Source organism: Apodemus sylvaticus, chromosome 17 (assembly GCF_947179515.1).
Source record: "Apodemus sylvaticus chromosome 17, mApoSyl1.1, whole genome shotgun sequence".
NCBI lineage: Eukaryota > Metazoa > Chordata > Mammalia > Rodentia > Muridae > Apodemus > Apodemus sylvaticus.
Window position 1 is genome coordinate 69,843,965 of NC_067488.1, and position 20,212 is coordinate 69,864,176.

Below are 20,212 nucleotides of genomic sequence, written 5' to 3' on the forward strand. Positions count from 1 at the left end.
AGGAGGTCAAAAGGAGTCTAGGTATTCTCTGGGGCTCTCATTCTTTCCCCGAATCACCTGGCTCACCTTAGATAAATTCGATAAATTTGTAGGCTACCTGGCGGCCTCTTGGAGACCCTCCATCAGAATCTGGTGGTAAAGCCAGAGACTCTACCTTCAGCAGTGTTAAAATCCCAGTCAGGTCAAGTCAAAGGAAAGGCTGCATCAATATCAGCCTGGTCTTGAGTGGGCAGTCCATTTGCTCCCAGAACCAATCTCAGGCTGGCTCCCATAATCCCCTCTCTCCACTGTTGTGAAGAGGACCTGGAGCAGCTGCTGACAGTTGTTCCAGGTGGGCAGGTGAGTCAGCATGCGTGAATCTAGGAAACCTGTGAGAGGTGATGCTCCTTCTGAAAATGAGGGGTTCTGCAATTTCCAATTGTAAAGATCATTACTGGAAAATGGCACGTACTTCATGAACTGTGTCCCTTGAGCTCCTGGGATTCCTGTAGTCCTGAGGGATAAGGCTGTAATAGAGTCAGACCTCTGGGCAGTGTGGGCCTGTATATGAGGTAGACAAGTAGAGTCAGGAAAATCAGGGAGTCAGGGGCTGCTCCTCCCTCTGATTGCAAAGGTTGGACAGGGAGAGTGGGAGCATGAAGAATCCTTAAAACAAGGAGGGAGACAGAGATCTTCCTCAGGAGCCGAAGTGGGGAGCAAGGCAGAGGGCAGAAGTCTACTCTCCTTCAGAGGAAGAACAGGGAGCAGGAGGCCAGTAACCAAAAAGGTCTTATCCAAACAGGCTTCTCGACCAGGTGTTGCCACACGGCGATATATGGCATTTGGTTCAGGTGGCCCCTGGTCACATAAATTACAGCCTTCACCCTGTAAATGATAGGGAGATGAACAGTTCCCTCCTCAGGCCATCCTACTTTATAAGTGGGTCATTTGTTCCTGCAAAGGATAGTTTTCAAGGACAACCAGACCTGAGTCTTCTGTGACTCAGCAAAAGTCCTTAAAATGGTTCAGGACCAGGCCCAGTGGGGTGCTTTGTGCCTGTCCCATTCTTGGAATCAAAGAAAAATTTGTATGCCAGGCAGTGGTGGCACACGCCTTTAATCCCAGCACTTGGAAGGCAGAGGCAGGCAGATTTCTGAGTTCGAGGCCAGCCTGGTAAACAGAGTGAGTTCCAGGACAGCTGGAGCTACACAGAGAAACCCTGTCTCAAAAAACCAAAAAAGAAAAAGAAAAATGTGTACAAGAGGACAAAAAGCACAGAGTACACAGGCACAGAAGGATGTTCTTGGGAAAAAGAAAACAAAAACGAAAAGGCTGTCTCAGATGGTCTTCTTCTCTGTGATCGGGAGGTCATAAAGAAAGAACTAGCAAGTTCTCCTGTTGCTGGTAGGGGTTCGGGACAACCTCCATTGCCCCTGGCTGGGTAACAAAATATGAGTCTCCTTTATTCTTCTCCGCCTCCAGATTAAACCCAAACCAGAAACACAGATATAGACAAAAAACAACTGAGTGCCCAGACTTATGGATCAGATAAAACCTACCTCACTATTTGGGGGGGTGGGGGAGTGTCTCTAGTGAATCCCGGATGAGACCCCAAATGTAAGGGTCCATTGTTTGCAGAAGAATGATACCCCAGACTCAAATAGTATGTGTCTTAGGGTTTTACTGCTATGAACAGACACCATGACCAAGGCAAGTTTTATAAAAGACAATATTTAATTGGGGCTGGCTTACAGGTTCAGAGGTTCAGTCCATTGTCATCAAGGCAGAAGCATGGTAGCATCCAGGCAGGCATGGTGCAGGAGGAGCTGAGAGTTCTACATCTTTATCCAAAGGAAGCCAGGAACAGACTGGGCATGCTCAGGTATCTAGGAGGAAGATCTCTAAGCCGAACCCCACAGTGTCACACTTCCTCCAACAAGACCACAACTACTAATAGCACCCCTCCCTGGGACGAGCATATACAAACCGTCAGAGTATGCAAAAATAAAGAGCTTTGGGGCCTGGAGAGATGGCTCAGAGGTTAAGAGCACTGACTGCTCTTCTGAAGGTCCTGAGTTCAAATCCCAGCAACCACATGGTGGCTCACAACCATCCATAAAGATCTGACGCCCTCTTCTGGTGTGTCTGAAGACAGCTACAGTGTACTTACATATAATAATAAATAAATCTTTAAAAAATAATAAATAAAGAGCTTTGATTCTGCAGAAATCCAGCATGCAGGGATCTCTCATTCCAAGATAGAGAGACGACCAAGTGAGCTTGCAGGCCAGATTTAAAGCATGTTAGGGGACTTTATCTTACTTCATTTCCAGGGGCTTTCCATTACTGGGGTGTGGGGGCTGTAAACTTGCTGACCCATTGTCCTTGCTTCAGGCCAGATAGCTGGGCAGCTTCTGATAGCAGGATAGCTTCTTTCTTTTTTTTCTTTTCTTCTTTTGTTTGTTTCTGTATTTTTCTCCCGAGACAGGGTTTCTGTATATAACACTGGCTGTCCTAGAACTCACTCTGTAGACCAGGTTGTCCTCAAACTCAGAAATCCACCTGCCTCTGCCTCCCAAGTGCTGGAATTAAAGGCGTGTGCCACCACTGTCTGGCACAGAATAGTTTCTAACTAGTTGCCTGAAGTTTCTTTCTAGAAACTGACTTGCCTGGGCTAGCCTGGGCTTGCCCAGTTCTTAGGCCTAGTTTCATAGACTGCAGATTTGAAGCCTGTCAAGCAGTCAGCCTGTCTCATAATGTATCCCTGGCACATGTGGAGCTCAGAAGACAACTTTCAGGAAACTGGTTCTCTCCTTCCATGTCCTGGGGATCAAACTCAGTTGTCAGGCTTGGTGGCAAGCGGCTTCACCTGCTGAGCCACCTGGAATGTTTTCTAAATTTGATAGGAGTCTTTACTCCATGGGTAAGGAAATAAGATGTTTCAGGAGCCAAAAGCAATTGTTTGAAAGGTGGCACCACTTTGACTTATTGCTAAAATTGCCATTTTAAGTATATGAGTATAGCTGCACCTGTGTCTAGTACATGGCAAGATGGCAGAAGAGGATGTTGGATCCCCTGGGACTGCTGTTACAGTTGGTCATAAGCGGCCACATGGGTGCTAGAAACCCACCCCACGTCCTCTGGGAGAGCAACCAGCACTCCTAACCACTGAGGTGTCTCTCCAGACCCTCCCTCCACTTTGTCTGGCCCACCTCTTTTCATAGTAAAGACTTTATACATGGAATAAATTTAACATTTGTCAGCTCATTCTACCCATTCCTTTTTGACTTGTGCTGAGGAGATGGCTTGGTGGTTTGAATACGTGCTGCTCTCTCAGAGGAGCTGATCCACCAAGGTGGTTCATAACCTCCTACAACTCCAGCTCCAGAGGAACCTGACACCTTTGGCCTCCAAAGTTACCTGCCTGCACTCACACGCACACACCCCTCCCTCCAATTAGAAACAGTAAAATAATTTAATAAGTCTCACCTAAAGTGGAGAGAACTTTCTAGTTTGTCCCAGCACCTGAGTCTCACCTCAGGAGAGAACTTTCTAGTTTGTCCCAGCTATAAGCAGTGTGCCTGTGACCCAGTGGCTTTCCAGGCACCGGTTCCAGCCAGATCAGCACACATATCACAGCTTTATACACGGCCTCCAGCTGTCCGTAATGAGATGCCCCCGCCCTCCCGCCCCTCCCACCACTGTGACTCAGCCCTTTACTAGTCAGGGTTTCACCATGTTGCCCAGGCTAATCTTGAACTCTTGGTCTCAGGTGACTGGATAAACGCCACGTGCCACCATGTCCAGCTCAAGTAGCTCCTTTCTGCTCAGGCTCGCTTATTTTGGCTGTCAGGACACAGGGGAAATGACCTCTGCTTGTGATTCCCTCCCCTTTCTACTTTCCAAGCCATGGTCCTCTCCCACATTCACATTGTAATCTCTGTAGCCTTTCTGACTCCTCGAAGGCTACCTGATGGAGGACAAGTATTGGTCACTGTGTCCGTGAATTCTATAATCAAACCAATTATTGATGTAACTGACTATGGCATTTAACATTCAGTTCCCTAGGGGAATGCTGGTCAGAGCAGCCTATAGGTATCACGTGCTTGTATAAGCTCTCTGGTATGACTGAAGCTCTGAGGACAGGTAAATATTTACATGAGAGCCAGTCACTAGCTCTTCTAGGATTAAAGACAAAAGGTCAGGGGGCTGGAGAGATGGCTCAGTGGTTAAGAGCACTGACTGCTCTTTCAGAGGTCCTGAGTTCAATTCCCAGCAACCACATGGTATCTCACAACCATCTGTAATGGGATCTAGCTAGTACTCTCTTCTGGCCTGCAGGCAGACCACTGCATAGATAAATAAATCTTAAAAAAAACAAACAAAACCCACCAAACAAAAACCCTGTAAAATTTGAAAAAAAAAATACCCCAAGGTTAAAAAAAATTTCTGACAACCACTTTCTTGGCTTGCAAAGTGATACTGCTGTCCCTTGACTCAGTCTCCTTCAGTTGTGCCTGCTCTGGAGGCACAACTTAGATAGCTCCTCAAAATAGTCTAAATAAATAGCTCCTTAGATAGCAGTAGTCATCTTCTCACCTTATAGTCTGAAGTTGTGTTTATCAATCCAGGAAAGGGGGTGTAGCTCAGGGCTAGAGTGAATGCTTAGCCTAAAGGAGGCCTGGGGTTCAATCCTAACACCACCCAGCCCCACCTAATGTGTGAAGGATTTAAACATAATCAAGCATCAATATTTATTAACACAAGACAAAGGAAACACATTCAATGAGTTAATAGAACACTGTCCAGCCAGATGTTAAATTTAAAAATGTATATCTAATCTAATTTCAAATAAATAAAAAACCTTTATACATAATTACACAGTACTATAGCTTGAATTTGACAGGGGTTGGTATCTTGACAGGAAGTAAACAAAACAGCATTTAAGATCAGAAATCTTCACTTGTCTTTGCAGTCTCTTCCTGGGGACAAATCTCAGGACACGCCTAAATCAAGGCTGTTGAGTGGTAAAGCAAAGGCCTGCTGTGCATACAGAGGACTGCAGCCTCTGCCTCCACACACCTGTGCTTTTACATCAAAGCAGACAACAAAAGGAACACTAAGGCAGGATACGTTGGAGTTCCAGGGAAAGGTGACAGACAACTCATTGCTTTAGTTTAAAATTCCTGGATATTCAAGGAAAGTAACTTTTTTGGCCAAGATATTAAGCACCATGCCTGGGACAGAGACCTTAAAGGAGCCTAAGGCCTCAGGCCCTTTGAGATTCCAGGAGACCATAAGCAAGCGCCCAGGGACTAAGGTGAGGAGACAGGCCATGGTCCCCAACAGCAAAGGACTTGGTCCTGGGGAGAATGGGGTCTCTGTGTGCATGGTGGGCATTCTGAGGCTTCAGGCACTCAGGATCTGTGCAGGTAGAACTCCTTGACTCATCTCAGGCCCTCTGCTGAGGGCTGACGGTTCACATGGTTCCAGATTAGAAGACTTCTCTTGCCAAGTGTGGCTGGTTGCAGCGGCCTGTAATTTCAGGGCTGGAAGGCTGAGGCAGGAGCATCAAGTTTGAGGCCAGCAAAGGTTATACAGTAAGCCCCCACCCCTTCACACGCACACACATGAAAAAAAAAAAAAAAAACAAAACGAGAAAACAGAAAAAATTTTTTTTCTCTTTTGTAACTAAGATAGGGTTTACTCTTGGCCTCCTCCTATCAAGTTTAGTGGCTGGGAATTTCTGCAGGGCTTTTTGTTTTATTAATAATGGATTTTTAGGACTGATTTCACTGTCAGATCAAGCCCGAAGCTTCCCCTGGAATGCGCCAGAACCAAGATGCTATCTATCAAGGGGAAACAACCTCACGCCTGAGGCAGCCCCAGGATCCATCCCACGCCAGTGAGGGTCCCCAGGGACAGCACTCGGGGTTTGTTCCTCTACTAGGAAAGTCTGGCTTTGGGGGATGGACTCAAAGAAAAGCAACAGGAAAATAAAAACAGTGGTCATTATCAGAAGGAGGAAAAAAACTATAGAGGCCTGGGCAAGGCATGAAGGTGTCTGCTGCAATTTCAGTACTCAGGACAGAGAAAGGAAGACCAGAGGTTCCAGACCAACCTGGGCTCAGTAGTAGGGTGTTTGTTATGCACAGGCCCTGGGTTCCACTCCAGCACTGCCTTAAAAAAGATGACCTGGGAATGATTGGCTGGGAGCTAGCCAGTGAGATGGACTGGATACAGAACTGGGCTTGAAGGAATGATGGCAAACAGGCTGTACTGACCGATTCGGTAGTCACTAGCCAGGTTTGGCCACTGAGACCTGGAATGGCTAGTCCAAACTAAATACACACAGGATTTCTGAAATTATAGAGAGAACAGAAAACATCTCAATGATTTTATATCAAAGCAATAGTACTTTTGGTAAATATATTAATATCATATGCTTTAGGAAACGTTTAAATGCTGTATTAGCAGGGTTTGGTGCTGCATGCCTTTAGCCCCAGGAGGCAGAAAGAGGATTGCTCCGAGTTTGACATGAGCCAGGTCTATAGAGCGAGTTGTAAGCAGCTAGGATTATACAATGAGACCTTTTTGTTGTTGTTATTGTTGTTATTTAAAGTAGTTATTAGGAAAGTTTAAAGTACAGATGTGGCTCACATTAAATTTATTGTAGACAATGTGTCCTGGATAGTGACACCAAGTTAATAATTGGCATTCGTAAGAGTTATCAGTCAAGACAGAGCTGGCCTAAAGTTTTTTTTCTTAGAACTCAGGGACTTTAGAATGTGGGACTGCCAACACGGAACTGTTTGATACCTAGGCCCTGCCTGGCTTAGCAGGTATCACAGACCGTTTTAAGAGCTACACACGGCAGGGTACACCTGGAAACTCAGTGCGGGAAGGAAGGGCACAGCCTGGACTATATCAAAAGACCCTGTCTCCAAAAAAAAAAAAAAAAAAAAAAAAAAGCAAAACAATTAGTTTTAAGACATTCAAAATAAGCAGGCCACTTCCTTTGTAAAGGAACCAATCTCGAGATGGTGAGATGGGGCGTCACTCTGCCCTTCTGTACACCCTGACATCTCCCTCATCCCATGCAGACCAATCGTATCCCAAGTGCACACATAACCCTGAGGTGGCAGCAGAGGTCTTCCTTCTGTGGAGCATGATTGGAGGAAGAGGACTATGGAGAAGGGGCCACAGAGGCCACCTGGTGAGACTGACGACAGCCCAGCAGTGCTGCCCTGCTCAAGAGTCTGGTCTTGGCTTAATAAACCTTATTTTTAGGGTAATTACAAGTCTTAAAAATTGCTTAAAAACACATTTAGTTTACAGGATGTTACAGTGGGGTAAATAATATGTATTATCAAAATAGTCTAAATAAATATTTACACAATAGACCAGAACTGGCCAAAGAGAACCATTCTGATTTAGCAGGTTAATTCTTTTTCACTTGAGGTTTTCTTTAATTTTTAAAAATATTTCTGTAAGAAAAAAATAATAAAATTTAACTATATTCAAATACATGAAGTTTCAGACCAAAAAATGGGAACTGAGCCAGAAGCCAAACTCAGTTCCACACTGAGTGAGGCTCAGGCGCCGGTTATTTCAAGAGTTTCTTGCCTAGCTGACTTCCCTGTGTCAGAGCAGCCTGACTGCTCTGGCCACCCAGACTGGTTATTGGTGAATGTGCGCGTGTGGCCTACGGTTCCATGAGCTGGCGGATCCTACTCCTGCCCCAGCCGTTAGCGTTCACCCTCACAGACTTCTGAGGAAGAGCTCGCGCCTCAGTTTCCAGGGGATGATTTATGTGTAAACTGCAGTCACAGAGCAGAGAGAAGCGGAAGCCTGCAATCCCGGTAGTCACCCAAGGCGTGAGAGAGTTCCAACCATGGCCTGAGTGAACTGTTGCGCTTCTGCAGAGCAGGTTAGGAACTGCTGACTCTTAAGTCTAAATTCTGATATGAGTGTTTTTCAGCTTAGAGGAATGGGCTGAGGAATTCCTAGAAGCTCAGGCTAATTCTGAAGTATAAGCATTACAGACAACCTCAGACAGCTTTAGTTTGAGAACATCCCACTGAAGGCTGCCCTGCTGGGCCAGTCGGCCCACCACAGCGTAAGCTCAGCTGCCCAGGCTGCAGTTATGCAAGGGGATGGCCTGGTTCTTTAGTTGAATTATGTGTGTTCTTATTTACATGTTTAAACACTGGTCAGAATGTTTATAATTGAGTTAGACACATAAAGCAGTTCTCACATGGGTTATTTGATTTGCTTATGGGCTGACTCAAGCTTGATAGCTTCATGGTAGGAAACCCTGCAGCACACTTGACTACGGGAAATAGCAAAATACAGTACAGAGTGGGGAACTGCGGGACTCAGGTTACCCCTTCGTGTGAATTCATTAGACTCCCTTTCAAAAGTCTAGAAGGTTAAGTAAAAATGCAGGTCTATATACCAGATGAGGGTAGCGCAACATGCATGTAACTGCTTCAGTAACGTGCTGTCGCACATGCCAGAGGTTAGGTCTGACAGACTGCTAACATGTTCTCGGTGCTACCACAGAATTCCCCTTTCCTGGGTGTTCTGTGACATCAGAATCCCACAGGATGAGATGAAGGCTGTGCTGGGGCCATCTTCATGTCAGCTGAGAGACTGCTCCTAGCCACAGGTCTTCCCTGCGGCCCCTCCAGTGCTGGCTACATGTTGTAAGCCACATAGATAGGGTCTAACTGGTCGGCTAAGAAGCTGTCTCGGAGGTGCATCCTCTGCTTCTCTCCTCTGGAGTTGATGGGGACAACCCCTGGGTCCACAACAACTACAACACCAACGATGAGGTAATGCTCTTCCAGGACCACATTGGTCACGAGAGGAACCAGATCCAGGGCTTCCTGTTCAGAGCCGCACAGTTCCACAACGACTACCAGCAAGTTGGTCCACGTGAACACAGCACTGAAATTCCAATGACATTCAGTTAACAGTCATCCTTTAAAAATACTGTTTGATTTTACCGGTATGGGTGTTGGCCTGCATTTATGTAAGTGCACCATGCGTGGAGGGCCTGAGGAGTCAGGAGAGTGTGGGTTCCCTGGAACCGGGTGGCTGTGAGCTAACGTGGTGCCTAGGTCCTCTGCAAGAGCATCAAGTGCTCCTAATGGGTGAGCCATGTCTGCAGTTCTTCTGGGGGATATGTGCACTATGGGGTGCGCAGAATCGGGGCAGCTGAGACAGTCAGTTCTCTCCTACGTGCTTCCGTGGCTTGTGTGCAGGAAGTTCTGTTACTGAACAACTTGGCAGCAGGTTCCTTTCCCCGGGGTTCTATCTCGATGGCCCTCGTCTTTTGTGCTTTCTTCTGAGACTTACGCCCATTTCCCTGAGAACCCTGTTTCTCCTGATATCAGTCAGAGGCCAACAGCCATTTATGTAAACAGCTGATCGCTGAGCCTTCCAGCATTTTCTCAGATTTTCTCACATTTTCAGCATCTGAGAGTGGGATTGCCTGAGCTGAGGACCCTCCTCTTCAACATAAGTGTTGTTTGTCTGAGAGTCTGTAGCTCAGCTGAGCCAGAATGTCTGAATTTACTTAAGCTCCCCTTCCCTGCAAGACAGAATGTCTCTGTGTAGCCCTGGTTATTCTGGTAATAACTTTGTAGACCAGGCTGGCCTTGAACTCAGTAATTCATCTGCTTCTGACTACCAAGTGCTGGGATTAAAGGTGAGTGCCAGCCGGGCGTGGTGGCACACACCTGTAATCCCAGCACTTGGGAGGCAGAGGCAGGTGGATTTCTGAGTTCAAGGCCAGCCTGGTCTACAGAGTGAATTCCAGGACAGCCAGGACTACACAGAGAAACCCTGTCTCAAAAAACGAAAAAAAAAAAAAAAAGTGAGTGCCATTGTATTTAGCTTGCTTAAACTTCACTGAACACAATTTCTGTTATTTGCAATATAAGTTTCACTGAGCAGATCTCGACACCAAAAGGTCTGAACTGGCTTTTGATATACAATGCTCAACTGATATTTAAAATGATTCTGACTATTAAATATTGCTATAAGTAATATTTGATTGTAATAAAGTCAAATATCTAAAATCTGCTATGGTACCAACTTCCCTACATACTTTCCAGAAAATTCTTCACATAAAGATGTTCTTGCTGAGCTGGAGAGACTGCTCAGTGGTTAAGAGCATCAACTGCTCTTCCAGAGGTCCTAAGTTCAATTCTCAGCAACCACACGGCGGCTCACAAACATCTGTAATGGAATCTGATGCCCTCCTTCTGGTGTGTCTGAAGACAATGTACTCATATACAATAAATAAATAAATCTTAAAACAAAACAAAAGATGTTCTTGCTTTAATCAAACTTGTTTAAATCTGGGGAGAGACTCTAACCCACGCAAGCTGAAAGACCCTTTTCTGTGTGTTTTGGGACAGGATCTCTTCTTTGAGTAGCCCAGGCTGGTCTGGAACTCCAGAGTTCCTGCATCGGATGCTAGTCCTGCCAGGCAAGAATATCTTTAACTAAAGGAGCATTTGGCTGAGCCTGGTGGCGCACGCCTGTAATCCCAGCACTCTGGGAGGCAGAGGTAGGTGGATTTCTGAGTTCGAGGCCAGCCTGGTCTACCAAGTGAGTTCCAGGACAGCCAGGGCTACACAGAGAAACCCTGTCTTAAAAAAACCAAATCCAAAAAACCAAAAACCAAAAAACAACAAAAAACCCAAAAAACACCAAAAAACCTAAAGGAGCATTTGGAAAGCATGTGCAACTACTATGGAGACCATGTGTATGCAACAGGGGACACACTAGAGAGGACACAGGGATTAAAGGGGGAAGAAACAGTCTATGTTCTCTGTCATTAAAAGCTAAGAATAACACTTGGGAAGGAGAAGCAGGTGGACCTCTGTGAGTTCGAGACCAGCCTGGTCTACAGAGTGAGTTGTAGAACAGCCAGGGCTATGAAGAGAGACCTGCCTCAAAACAAATAGACAAAGAAAACCAAGAATGAGGGGATGGAAAGATGGCTCAGCAGTCAGGAGAGCGCTGCTCTTGCTCTGATTCCAGTGCCTATCTATATGCTGGGCGGCTCAGACCACCTGTAACTGCAGCTGCAGGGAACCTAACACCCTCTTCTGGACTCCATGGTACCTGTGTATACATGACATGTACTGAGATACACTGGTTAAAAAGAAAAACAAACATATAAAAATCCAGAAAGAAAATCAGGAGGTAAAACACAATTTTAATTTTAATGAACTTCCCATCAGTATGAGGTAGGATAATCCCTGATAAGAGAAATTCAGGCAAGTTCCTTTGATGAAAGGACCAGGTTAGATGGTGACCCAATATTTTTCACCTTCTCCCTCTGACAGTTTAAAAAGCACATGCTGGTTTAAGGAAGCACAAGGAAGTGTGGGAAGCTGAGCCTTCACTATCAGGAATTTTTTGTAACCGTTATTATATACGGGAGAGGAAGCACATGTGTATACACAGCCCACACATGGAGGTCAGAGGACAACCTGTGGGAGTCGAGTCTTTCCTTCTACCATGTGGGTTCAGGCTTGGTGGTAAAGTCCTTACCTACAGGGCCACCAAGCAGGCAGAAGGGAAGTCGCAGCCATCCCTCCCACACTATATAATATCAACTTCCTAGAGTCAGGTGAGCTGCTGATGCTTCTATTATGCGAGTGTGCCCTTACACACCGACTCAGCTCCACAGTGGTTCTGGTGAACAGGCTTTGAGGCCACCATGGACTGTGTAATAGATGCAAGTTTTTCTTACTCTTGAAGGGGGCCTCATGGGCAGGTGGCATTGGAACAAATGGCTGACTAACCAGAACAATTTTCATCATCACTAAAGCTGAAGTGAGAACAAGTTGAATAGGGAAATTACCATTCAGCAATGCTCCTGTGGACGCGGGACACGGAGGTCTCTATATCAATAGGATGGTATCGTAATCCTCTCAGCTCCAGTGTCTCATCCAGTGCACCCACCACATACAAGGCATCATGACGTTCTGAAAGAGGGAAGAGGAACAGGCTCAGACCTGCACCACGTAAATGAAGTATTGGCATTAGAGCACAGGGTTGGCATCTCCAGTCAGCCAGCTGTGACTCTGGGCAGACTCGAAAAGGTCCTAAGTGCTGCTACTTGCTCCATGAGACAGAGGTCAGGACAAACGGCTGCTGTGAGGGGCACATCATTGAGTATGGATTGAGGATGGCTTGGTAGGTGAACCTAGATGAAGGCGGAAGGAGAGGTGGCCCCGCAGCATGTGATGGCACGAGGGAACACACAGTTGTGTATGTGAACATACATTTTTGTCTTTTTTCTTTTTCTTTTCTGACACAGGGTTTCTCTGTGTAGTCATCTCATTCTGTAGACCAGGCTGGCCTTGAACTCAGGGATCCAGTTGCCTCTGCCTCCTGAGTACTGGGTTTAAAGGTAGGCACTACCACTGCCCAACTACACTTTTCTTTTGTTTGTTTTTGTTTTTTTCGAGACAGGGTTTCTCTGTGTAGCCCTGGCTGTCCTGGCACTCGCTCTGCAGACCAGGCTGGCCTCAAACTCAGAAATCTGCCTGCCTCTGCATCCCAAGTGCTGGGATTAAAGGTGTGGGTCACCACTGCCAGGCCCAGCTACACTTTTTAAAAAAATATTTTTATGTGTAAGATGGTGACAAGAGAGTGGAGTTACAGGTGTGAGCTGCCATATAGGTGCTGGGAATCAAACCTGGCTCCCCTGGAAGAGCAACCAGTGCTCTTAACCACTAAGCTATCTGTCCAGACTCACACAATGGCTTCTTTTTAGTTTTACTTTTTTGTTTGTTTGTTTGTTTGTATGTATATATGTATGTATGTATGTATGTATGTATGTATGTATGTGTGTATGTATGTCCATGTGCATATGTGCACACGTGCACATGTGAGTATAGATGCCCTAGAATCCAGAAAAAGGCACTGGATTCTCTAGAGATGGAGTTACAGGTGGTTGCAAACCACGTGATAGAGGAGGTATTAGATTCCCTAGAGATTAAGTCACAGTTGTGAACCACTTGACATGGGGCTAGAAATTGATCCTGGGTCCCCTTGAGAGTGCTGAGAATGGGGTCAGTGTGGCCAGGCTCAGCCGAGCAAGCACATGGAAGGAAGGCAGGTTCCGCAGCCTTTCTATGGAGAGCAGATTCCTGCTCTGATGATGAAAACCCAAGTCCGGGATTTTATTTATCTCCGTGCCAGCACTGAACGCTCCATGGCAGTGCATCGCTCATCACTGCCTGGTGCAGAGGGCTCCGACTGCTCAGTCCACAGGCTTGCAGTCACAGGGTGAACCTGGCTAGGGACCTCGACCCTCACTCCCCATGAAATACGGTGAAATGATCCACACTGCTCAGTTTAGGAGAAAAGGTGAGCCTTTACGGCCGAGGGCACCATCTCCATCAGCTCTTCCAAACAGCGCAGAGTGGCTTACAGTGGCTACCTGTGCCAGTCAGCAAGAAAGCGTGCAGCAGAAAGCACAGAAGCTGTGGTGACCAGTGTCCAAGCAGAGGACAGCTTTAGGGAACCCTCGGACAGAGCACTGCCAATAAGCAGGCTTGGATCCACTTTAGAAGTGGTTCTCAGGCCAAGCATGGTGGTGCACACCTTTAGTCTCAGTACTCCAAAGACAGGAGCAGGTGGATCTCTGTTGAGTCTGAGGCCAGCCAGAGCTACAGAGTTAAACCATTAAAATAAATCAACAACAACATCTAATTCCCTCTCGTGGGTTGAGCTTGTTCCTGTTTCTCCTATACTCAAAATGGTGTGCAAGCACAGAAGAGACAAAGAAGAGCTGTCCTAGGAGCTTGGACAGCACTCAGTGTCAGCCCTAAGAGAGGTCTACTCTGCCTGGGGTATCTCCTGATCCTTGGGGGCACTCAGGGTCCCCAGCTGTTCTAACCTGTTCTGTGACACTCATGGCAGTTTTAAGGGACCCTCTTCCAAACAGTCCTCTAAGGACAAAGCTTACTTCAAATGAGTATTATTACTTCAGCTATATGTCCAAGAGGCAGAGAGGGACTTTATGCTCCCCAGACAGGCTGAATAAGCTAGCCAATGATATAAGCCAGGCAACTAGGGTGAGAACAGGGCTAGAAGGCACCTCCAGTGGCTGCGGTGAGCTCAGTCCTGCGCACAAACCCGAGGTACCCTGTCCGAGCCCAGAGTGTCTGGGCAGCATCTCCGAAGCTCAGACGTGTATTGAAGTGATCGGCTTGCAGAGTCTCACTATCGTAGATGGTATAGTAGCCACTGGCAGTATGTGGGCTATTCACCCAGATCTATAGGAGAAGGAAACATGACTGCATTAGTTCAGTTCTCCTGGGACAGATTATTTGAATTAAAAAAACAAGCTAACTAATTTTTACATTAACAATACAACTGCCGGGTGGTGGTAGCAGCGCATGCCTGTAATCCCAGCACTCTGGGAGGCAGAGGCAGGTGGATTTCTGAGTTTGAGGCCAGCATGGTCTACAGAGTGAATTCCAGGACAGCCAGGACTACACAGACAAACCCTGTCTTGAAAAACCAAATCCAAAAAACCAAAAAACAACAACACTACAGAAGACTAAGTTTGCAATGTAAACAAGTGATGGCTGGCAATGGGATGGCACCAGCCACTAGATTTGTGAAAAGACAGTCAGACAGCCTGTTTTTGTGCATTACAGATACAGATAAAATGAATTTAACTATCACAAAGGTTCACCATCATTACTAAAACAGAGTAAACAGTCTGAGCTTGACAGGCTGGTAACCAGCTGTCAGGTGGTGTGAGTGAGAACAGCCCCACAGACTCACATATTTGAGTGGGTAGTCACCAGGGAGTGAAAGTCACTTATGTAAAAGTATTAGAAGGATGACAAGGTGTGGCCTTGCTGGAGGAAGTATGTCACAGACTGTAGTCTTTGAGGTTTCAAAAAGCTCAGGCCAAGCCCAGAGTTTTTCTTTCTGCCTACAATCAGGATGTAGCTCTCAGCCACTGCTCCAGTGCCTGCCAGAGTGCAGCCATGCTCCCCAGCATGATGATGGACTGAACCTCTGAAACTCGAAGCAAGCTCCAATTAAATGTTCACTCTTGTGATAGCTGCCTTAGTCACGGTGTCTCTACACTGCAACAGAGCAGTGACTAAAGAGGTGGCAGAGATAGCTCTCTGGAAACTATACTTCCAAGATTCCCCCAATTAAGCTATGGCTCCATCAGAGCTCAATGGTCCAGGAAAAGAATTTTAAAAATGTTTACATGGGACTCCTGCAGTCCCAGCCCTTCACAGGTGGGAATAGGTAGAATATGGCCAGTTTGCTTTCAGGTAAGGGGACAGCAGTGAACAAATCTGAGACTATTTCTACCCAGGCTGGATTCAGTCTCAGCCTCCTCCGTCTGCCCCTTACATTGCTAGCTTTCCAAAACCCAGGGGGGGATGGAATTGGTCCACACTGTCGGCAGATTCACACCCACCTCTGCAGGTGAGAGTCACCAATGAGATTGACACCTACCTCTCCCAGATGAGAGTCTCCAACAGGTCCTTTGGTCTCAGGATTCACAATAACGACTTTTACTCCAGGTAAGATCTAAAAATCAAAGAGGAAATACAAATACTCAGTTCAACCAAAGCTCGTAACTTTGGCTAGGGTTTAGCTTCCAGGTCTGAGGCATGGCTTCTAACCCCAAACCCTAAAATCAACCAGTGACCTCTAGGAACTAGCCCAGAAATGGCAGGAGCTGATAAAGCAGCCACCTGAAGTACTCTTCTGTTTGCTCCTGGTCATCTTCTCATCTTAGTAGAGATGGAGGACCAGTGAGTTCCACTCTGAAGCTAGAACACAGATCCAGACTACCATCTCTTCAGAGGGTTGAAAAATTTCTGCTCAAGGCCATAACAGCAAGACTCTGGTAAATAACTCAGCTACTCCCTTTTGGGTAAGCCTTTCAAAAGATACACTAGGGGGAGAGACCTGGAGATCACTCCAGAGAGCTCAGGCTGCAGAAGGAGCCACAAGAGGAGGGAAAAGAACGTGCTGGCTGGCCCACAGCTCAGGGCTCGCCCAAGATGCTCCCAGGGTAGGAGGTAGTTCAGCAAGCAGTAAGCCACTTGCCTATTGTGTACAAGGACCTTTCTGGGCAAAAGCAAGAGGGTCATCCAGCCATTCTGGTTATTGTCTCTTGCCCTGTTAATTTTTTAGCTTGGGTTTCTAAAGCCTGAGGTTGACTACTGGGCTTAAATATCTAAAACCCAGAGGAAGGAAATAAAGGGTAACCTCAGCCTGCCCTCATGACATGACACAGCCCACAATAGTAGTTCCACACAAGCATGTGTTGTGACATAAGCTGGACAGTAGGCAGGATCTTCTTTGGGTTTTCTTTCTTCTCTGCCTCAGGATTCCCAGGCTGGACCCTGAGACACTTCTCAGCCCTGTCCTCTGTCTGGACAGTTCAGGGTGAGGGACGATGTGGGGAGGTGGTGAGGATGGAGGGATAAAGGGAAGCTCAGAGCGTCCACGAGCTTCCTGCGGGGGCTCTCCTGCTCTTCTCCATCCTGACCTCAGTGTTTACACAGCTGGCTCTCCTCAGGCGACGCTTCTCTGCCCACCCCGCTGGCATTGTCAGTAAGAACGGCATGCCCCAGGATTTAAACAATATGGAGGGAAGTCCACATCTGGTCTACATGCATCTGGAACCATCCACTAAGGGAGCCCTGTGGGCTTTTCTCTAAGCTTCACTGGACTTTACCCTCAGGCTTCAGTCGTCTTCCTCCATACCCCAGCCTTCCCCAGCAGCTAGCAGAGGAGAGTACCTTTCCAGATTCAGAAAGCAGGAGACTCTGGGGCGCACCCCTTTCCACAAGACGGACCCTGCAGAGAAACAAGAGCCAATGTCTACAGTCTTTCTAAAAGGTGTTTGATGTTGCAGCCACCTCCTCAAGGTACCTCTGAGGTCCCTGCCACCTCTGCTCCCATACACTCCACACACTTGATGCTCTGGGTCAGGCAGTGTTTGCTAGGTTTCAATAGCAGCTCCCACTGTGACAACCAAAAATGTCCCCAGGCCCCGTGAGGTCTTAGGCAAGTCTCTCCAGGAAGGACCCTGGCTATTGGCCCACAGCTACTTAAGCAGGTGAAGTGCCTACAGTGTGACCTTGAGATCTCCAGTCTGCCCAGCATTGAGGAAGAAGCCAGTGGCTGGGAGGGGGAGACAGGTGGATCCATGAGGCCACACAGTTTGCAGGCTTCTCAGAACTGGCAAGCCACAGGACTCAGAGAGACTCTGACTCAGAAAACAGGGTGGGTGGTCCCTGAGGAAGCAAGTATCACCACCCGGGGTAGATTTCTGGCACGTGCACACACACACACACCCTACACAAACATGAAAAATCAAAGCAACCCAGCATGAGTGTGGCCTGGGTCTGCCTAGGCACACTGAGGACACTGGGGACTAGCCAGCAGCCTAATGTACAGAGGACTCCGCATCTCAGTGTCACACTGTGGTGCAAAACTAAAACCTCAGCCAGGGAGGAAGCGGCTTCACAAACCATGGACCCAGGTAAATGTGTTGTCTCAAAGCCCTTTCCCTGCCTCACATCTGCCTCATCTTTATTTTTGAATTACAGAGCAAAGACACTATCTATTTGTTTTCTTGTTTGTTTTTGTTTTTGAGACAGGGCCTCCCTATATAGCTCTGGCTATCCTGAAACTTGCTATGTGGACCAGGCTAGCCTGGAACTCACAGAGATCCATCTGCCTCTGTTTGAGTGCTATGATTAAAGGTGTGTGCCACCACATGCAGCCCCACAAAAGTATACATGTATAGCTAGAAACTAAGATTACATTTTAACTATAGAACAATACAGCAAGCCAGGCATGGTACCACATAATAATCTAGCAGAATCAAAGGCAGGAAGATGACTGTCATTTTTAGGCCAGTTTAGACTACATAATGAACTGGAGTTTCAAATTCTACTCTACCTCTTGGGTGATTAAAAACACACACACACACACACAAATCAGAAGCTAATGTCAATGAAGCAACTGTGAGAATTAAAGTTTTCTTTTCATAAACAAGATTCCTATCATTTACTAATGACAGACATGAGGCCTTTCCCTTCCTGCATCTCCCCTCAAGACGTAAACAAGAACAGGACACGGTGCTCATGCTAAGCTCGGTGCCCGCCATACCTGTCATGTCTCAGCGACTTCAGATCTACATACACAGTTGTCGGATCAGGCCCTGAGGTTCCCTAAAGAAGAACAAACCAGCACAGTGTTTACTTAAAGCCTGTCAGAGTGGCCCCTGGTCCACAGATGGGAAACTTAATCTCACTTTCTAATCAAGTGAGCCATCAAAGGGGGTGAGGGCGGGGGAGGGTGAGAACCTTGGGCCTGGAGACCTCTTGGCTTTCTGTGCAGGGGTGGAGCACCACCAAGCCTGGGGTGGGGGGGAGTGGTTCCCTACTTAGGGCTCAGAGCAGGGACTGATGAGAGCAAGGGGCAGGATGGGACTCCACAAGAAAACATTTTGACATTTCCTGCAAGCCTCTTGACCTGGGTCACAGGAGACCTCAGAGTCTTAGTCACCCTCTCTTCCCCTTGGCCATGCATGTACTTGCCTCATGAGAGACCAAGCATATAAAATCAGGCTGTTCTAGACCTACCCAGACAACATGGCAAAAGATGCAGGTTTATTTTTAAAAGGCAGTGGGGGCAAGAAGGCTGTATTATTGATTAGTGAAATTGAACTAGGACTCAGAGAGGTTCCTGGAGCACTCTGTACTGGGAGAGAGCATCACATGGAGGCCGCTGGCTTGTTCTTGTCTGAGTGCTTCCCTAGTAACCTGCTGACCTGTAGGCCAACCCTGGAGCAAACAAAGGTGTCATTTTATAGATGGACACAGGAGATGCAGCAGGCCAGATAAAAAGCCTAAATCTCCACAGTCACAGGCAGAGCAGCATGGCCTTGAAGACCATACAGAACCTTACAGTCCAGTGTGGGGGTCAGAAGCCTGAGGCAGGGAGACTGCTGTTCAAGGTCAGGCAACTCTGCCTCAAAGTCCAGACCAGCACTTTCTCCCAATCACCAAATGATGTCTAAACTTTATTCGTTTTTATTCTCTGACTGGTTAAACAAAAGTGGCTGACGGCCAATTCCTGTGAGAATAGAGTAGGCAGAGCTTTGGTTCCTGGGTGTGGGAGTCACAGGTCACAGGTAGGGACCACAAGGGAGGAAGGAGAAAGAAGACAGGAGAGCAGAGGTCTCCATTAGACGGGATGGGCCAGGAGCGTGTGGCCAGGAGAAGTGCCCCTGAGGACAGGCTGGCGGAGCAGAGATAACCCTGGGAGACTCAAACAACAAGTACCTGGGGAGCGAAGTTGGGAAATAGCCAGTCTAGTGTGAAAAACATCACATGGGGGCCTGGATTGATGGCTTAGGGCTTAAGAGCACTGGCTGGTCTTCCAGAGGTTGTGAGTTCAATTCCCAGCAATCACATGGTGGCTCACAACCATCTGTAATGGGATCTGATGCCCTCTTCTGGTGTGTCAGCAACAATGTGCTCACATACATTAAATAAATAAATCTTTTAAAAAACAAAAGCAAAACATCACCCAGTAATTGTGCTAATGCTGATTAAATACATCCACAGGACTCTGACTCAATTACTGGGGGTCTGGCAGGGTCATAATAAGAACTGACAAAATTATTAAATACCACACATCAGCATGTGTTACCTGTAAACATATTGCTACATTGACTCTGGATCCAAAAGTGGTGCTGACAGCTCGAGGGGACAGGCCAATATCTTTAAAGAGCTTGGAGAAGGACTGCTGGAGGCTGATCCGGGGCCGCTCCTCTGCGACCACCACACAGGTCCGGATGCAAGAAAGGTTGATCCCTCGGGTCTGGAAGAAATTGGTGCCAGAAACATAATTAGAAAGATCCCTTCTTGTTCAGGAAAAGCCAGGAGCTACCTCCTGGGCCCAGACACAGAGAAAAGTATTTTTCAGAAAGTAAATGGCCAACTATCTAGGTACAATCAACCGCAGGCATCTACTCCTGGTCCTTCCTCTGGGGCGGGGTGGGGCTGGGTGGGAAGCACTAGGCTAGGATGTCACCAATGCCACCACACAAGGAAGGGGGGAGGGGCTAAAACCCGAGGTGTCAGGCTTTCCTTCTCTGCTCTGGCCCCTTCCCAAGCATTTCTCTTGTTCCCTA

The 20,212-nt window shown here is 47.1% G+C and overlaps 1 protein-coding gene across 3 annotated transcripts in view; it reads right to left on the minus strand.

Annotated features, from left to right (window-relative positions):
* Positions 1-5,612: 5,612 nt before the first annotated feature.
* Positions 5,613-20,212, minus strand: part of Dip2b (disco interacting protein 2 homolog B) — a 188,974-nt gene continuing 174,374 nt past the window's right edge. For all 3 annotated transcript variants that reach the window (XM_052161085.1, XM_052161084.1, XM_052161083.1), the window contains 7 exons: positions 19,729-19,899; positions 18,181-18,242; positions 16,803-16,860; positions 15,505-15,579; positions 14,114-14,291; positions 11,867-11,990; positions 5,613-8,931 (listed from right to left, as the gene is read on the minus strand). In XM_052161085.1, coding sequence (XP_052017045.1) covers positions 8,679-8,931; positions 11,867-11,990; positions 14,114-14,291; positions 15,505-15,579; positions 16,803-16,860; positions 18,181-18,242; positions 19,729-19,899 — 921 coding nt within the window. In that variant the 3' untranslated portion in view covers positions 5,613-8,678. The remainder of the gene's footprint in view (positions 8,932-11,866; positions 11,991-14,113; positions 14,292-15,504; positions 15,580-16,802; positions 16,861-18,180; positions 18,243-19,728; positions 19,900-20,212) is intronic.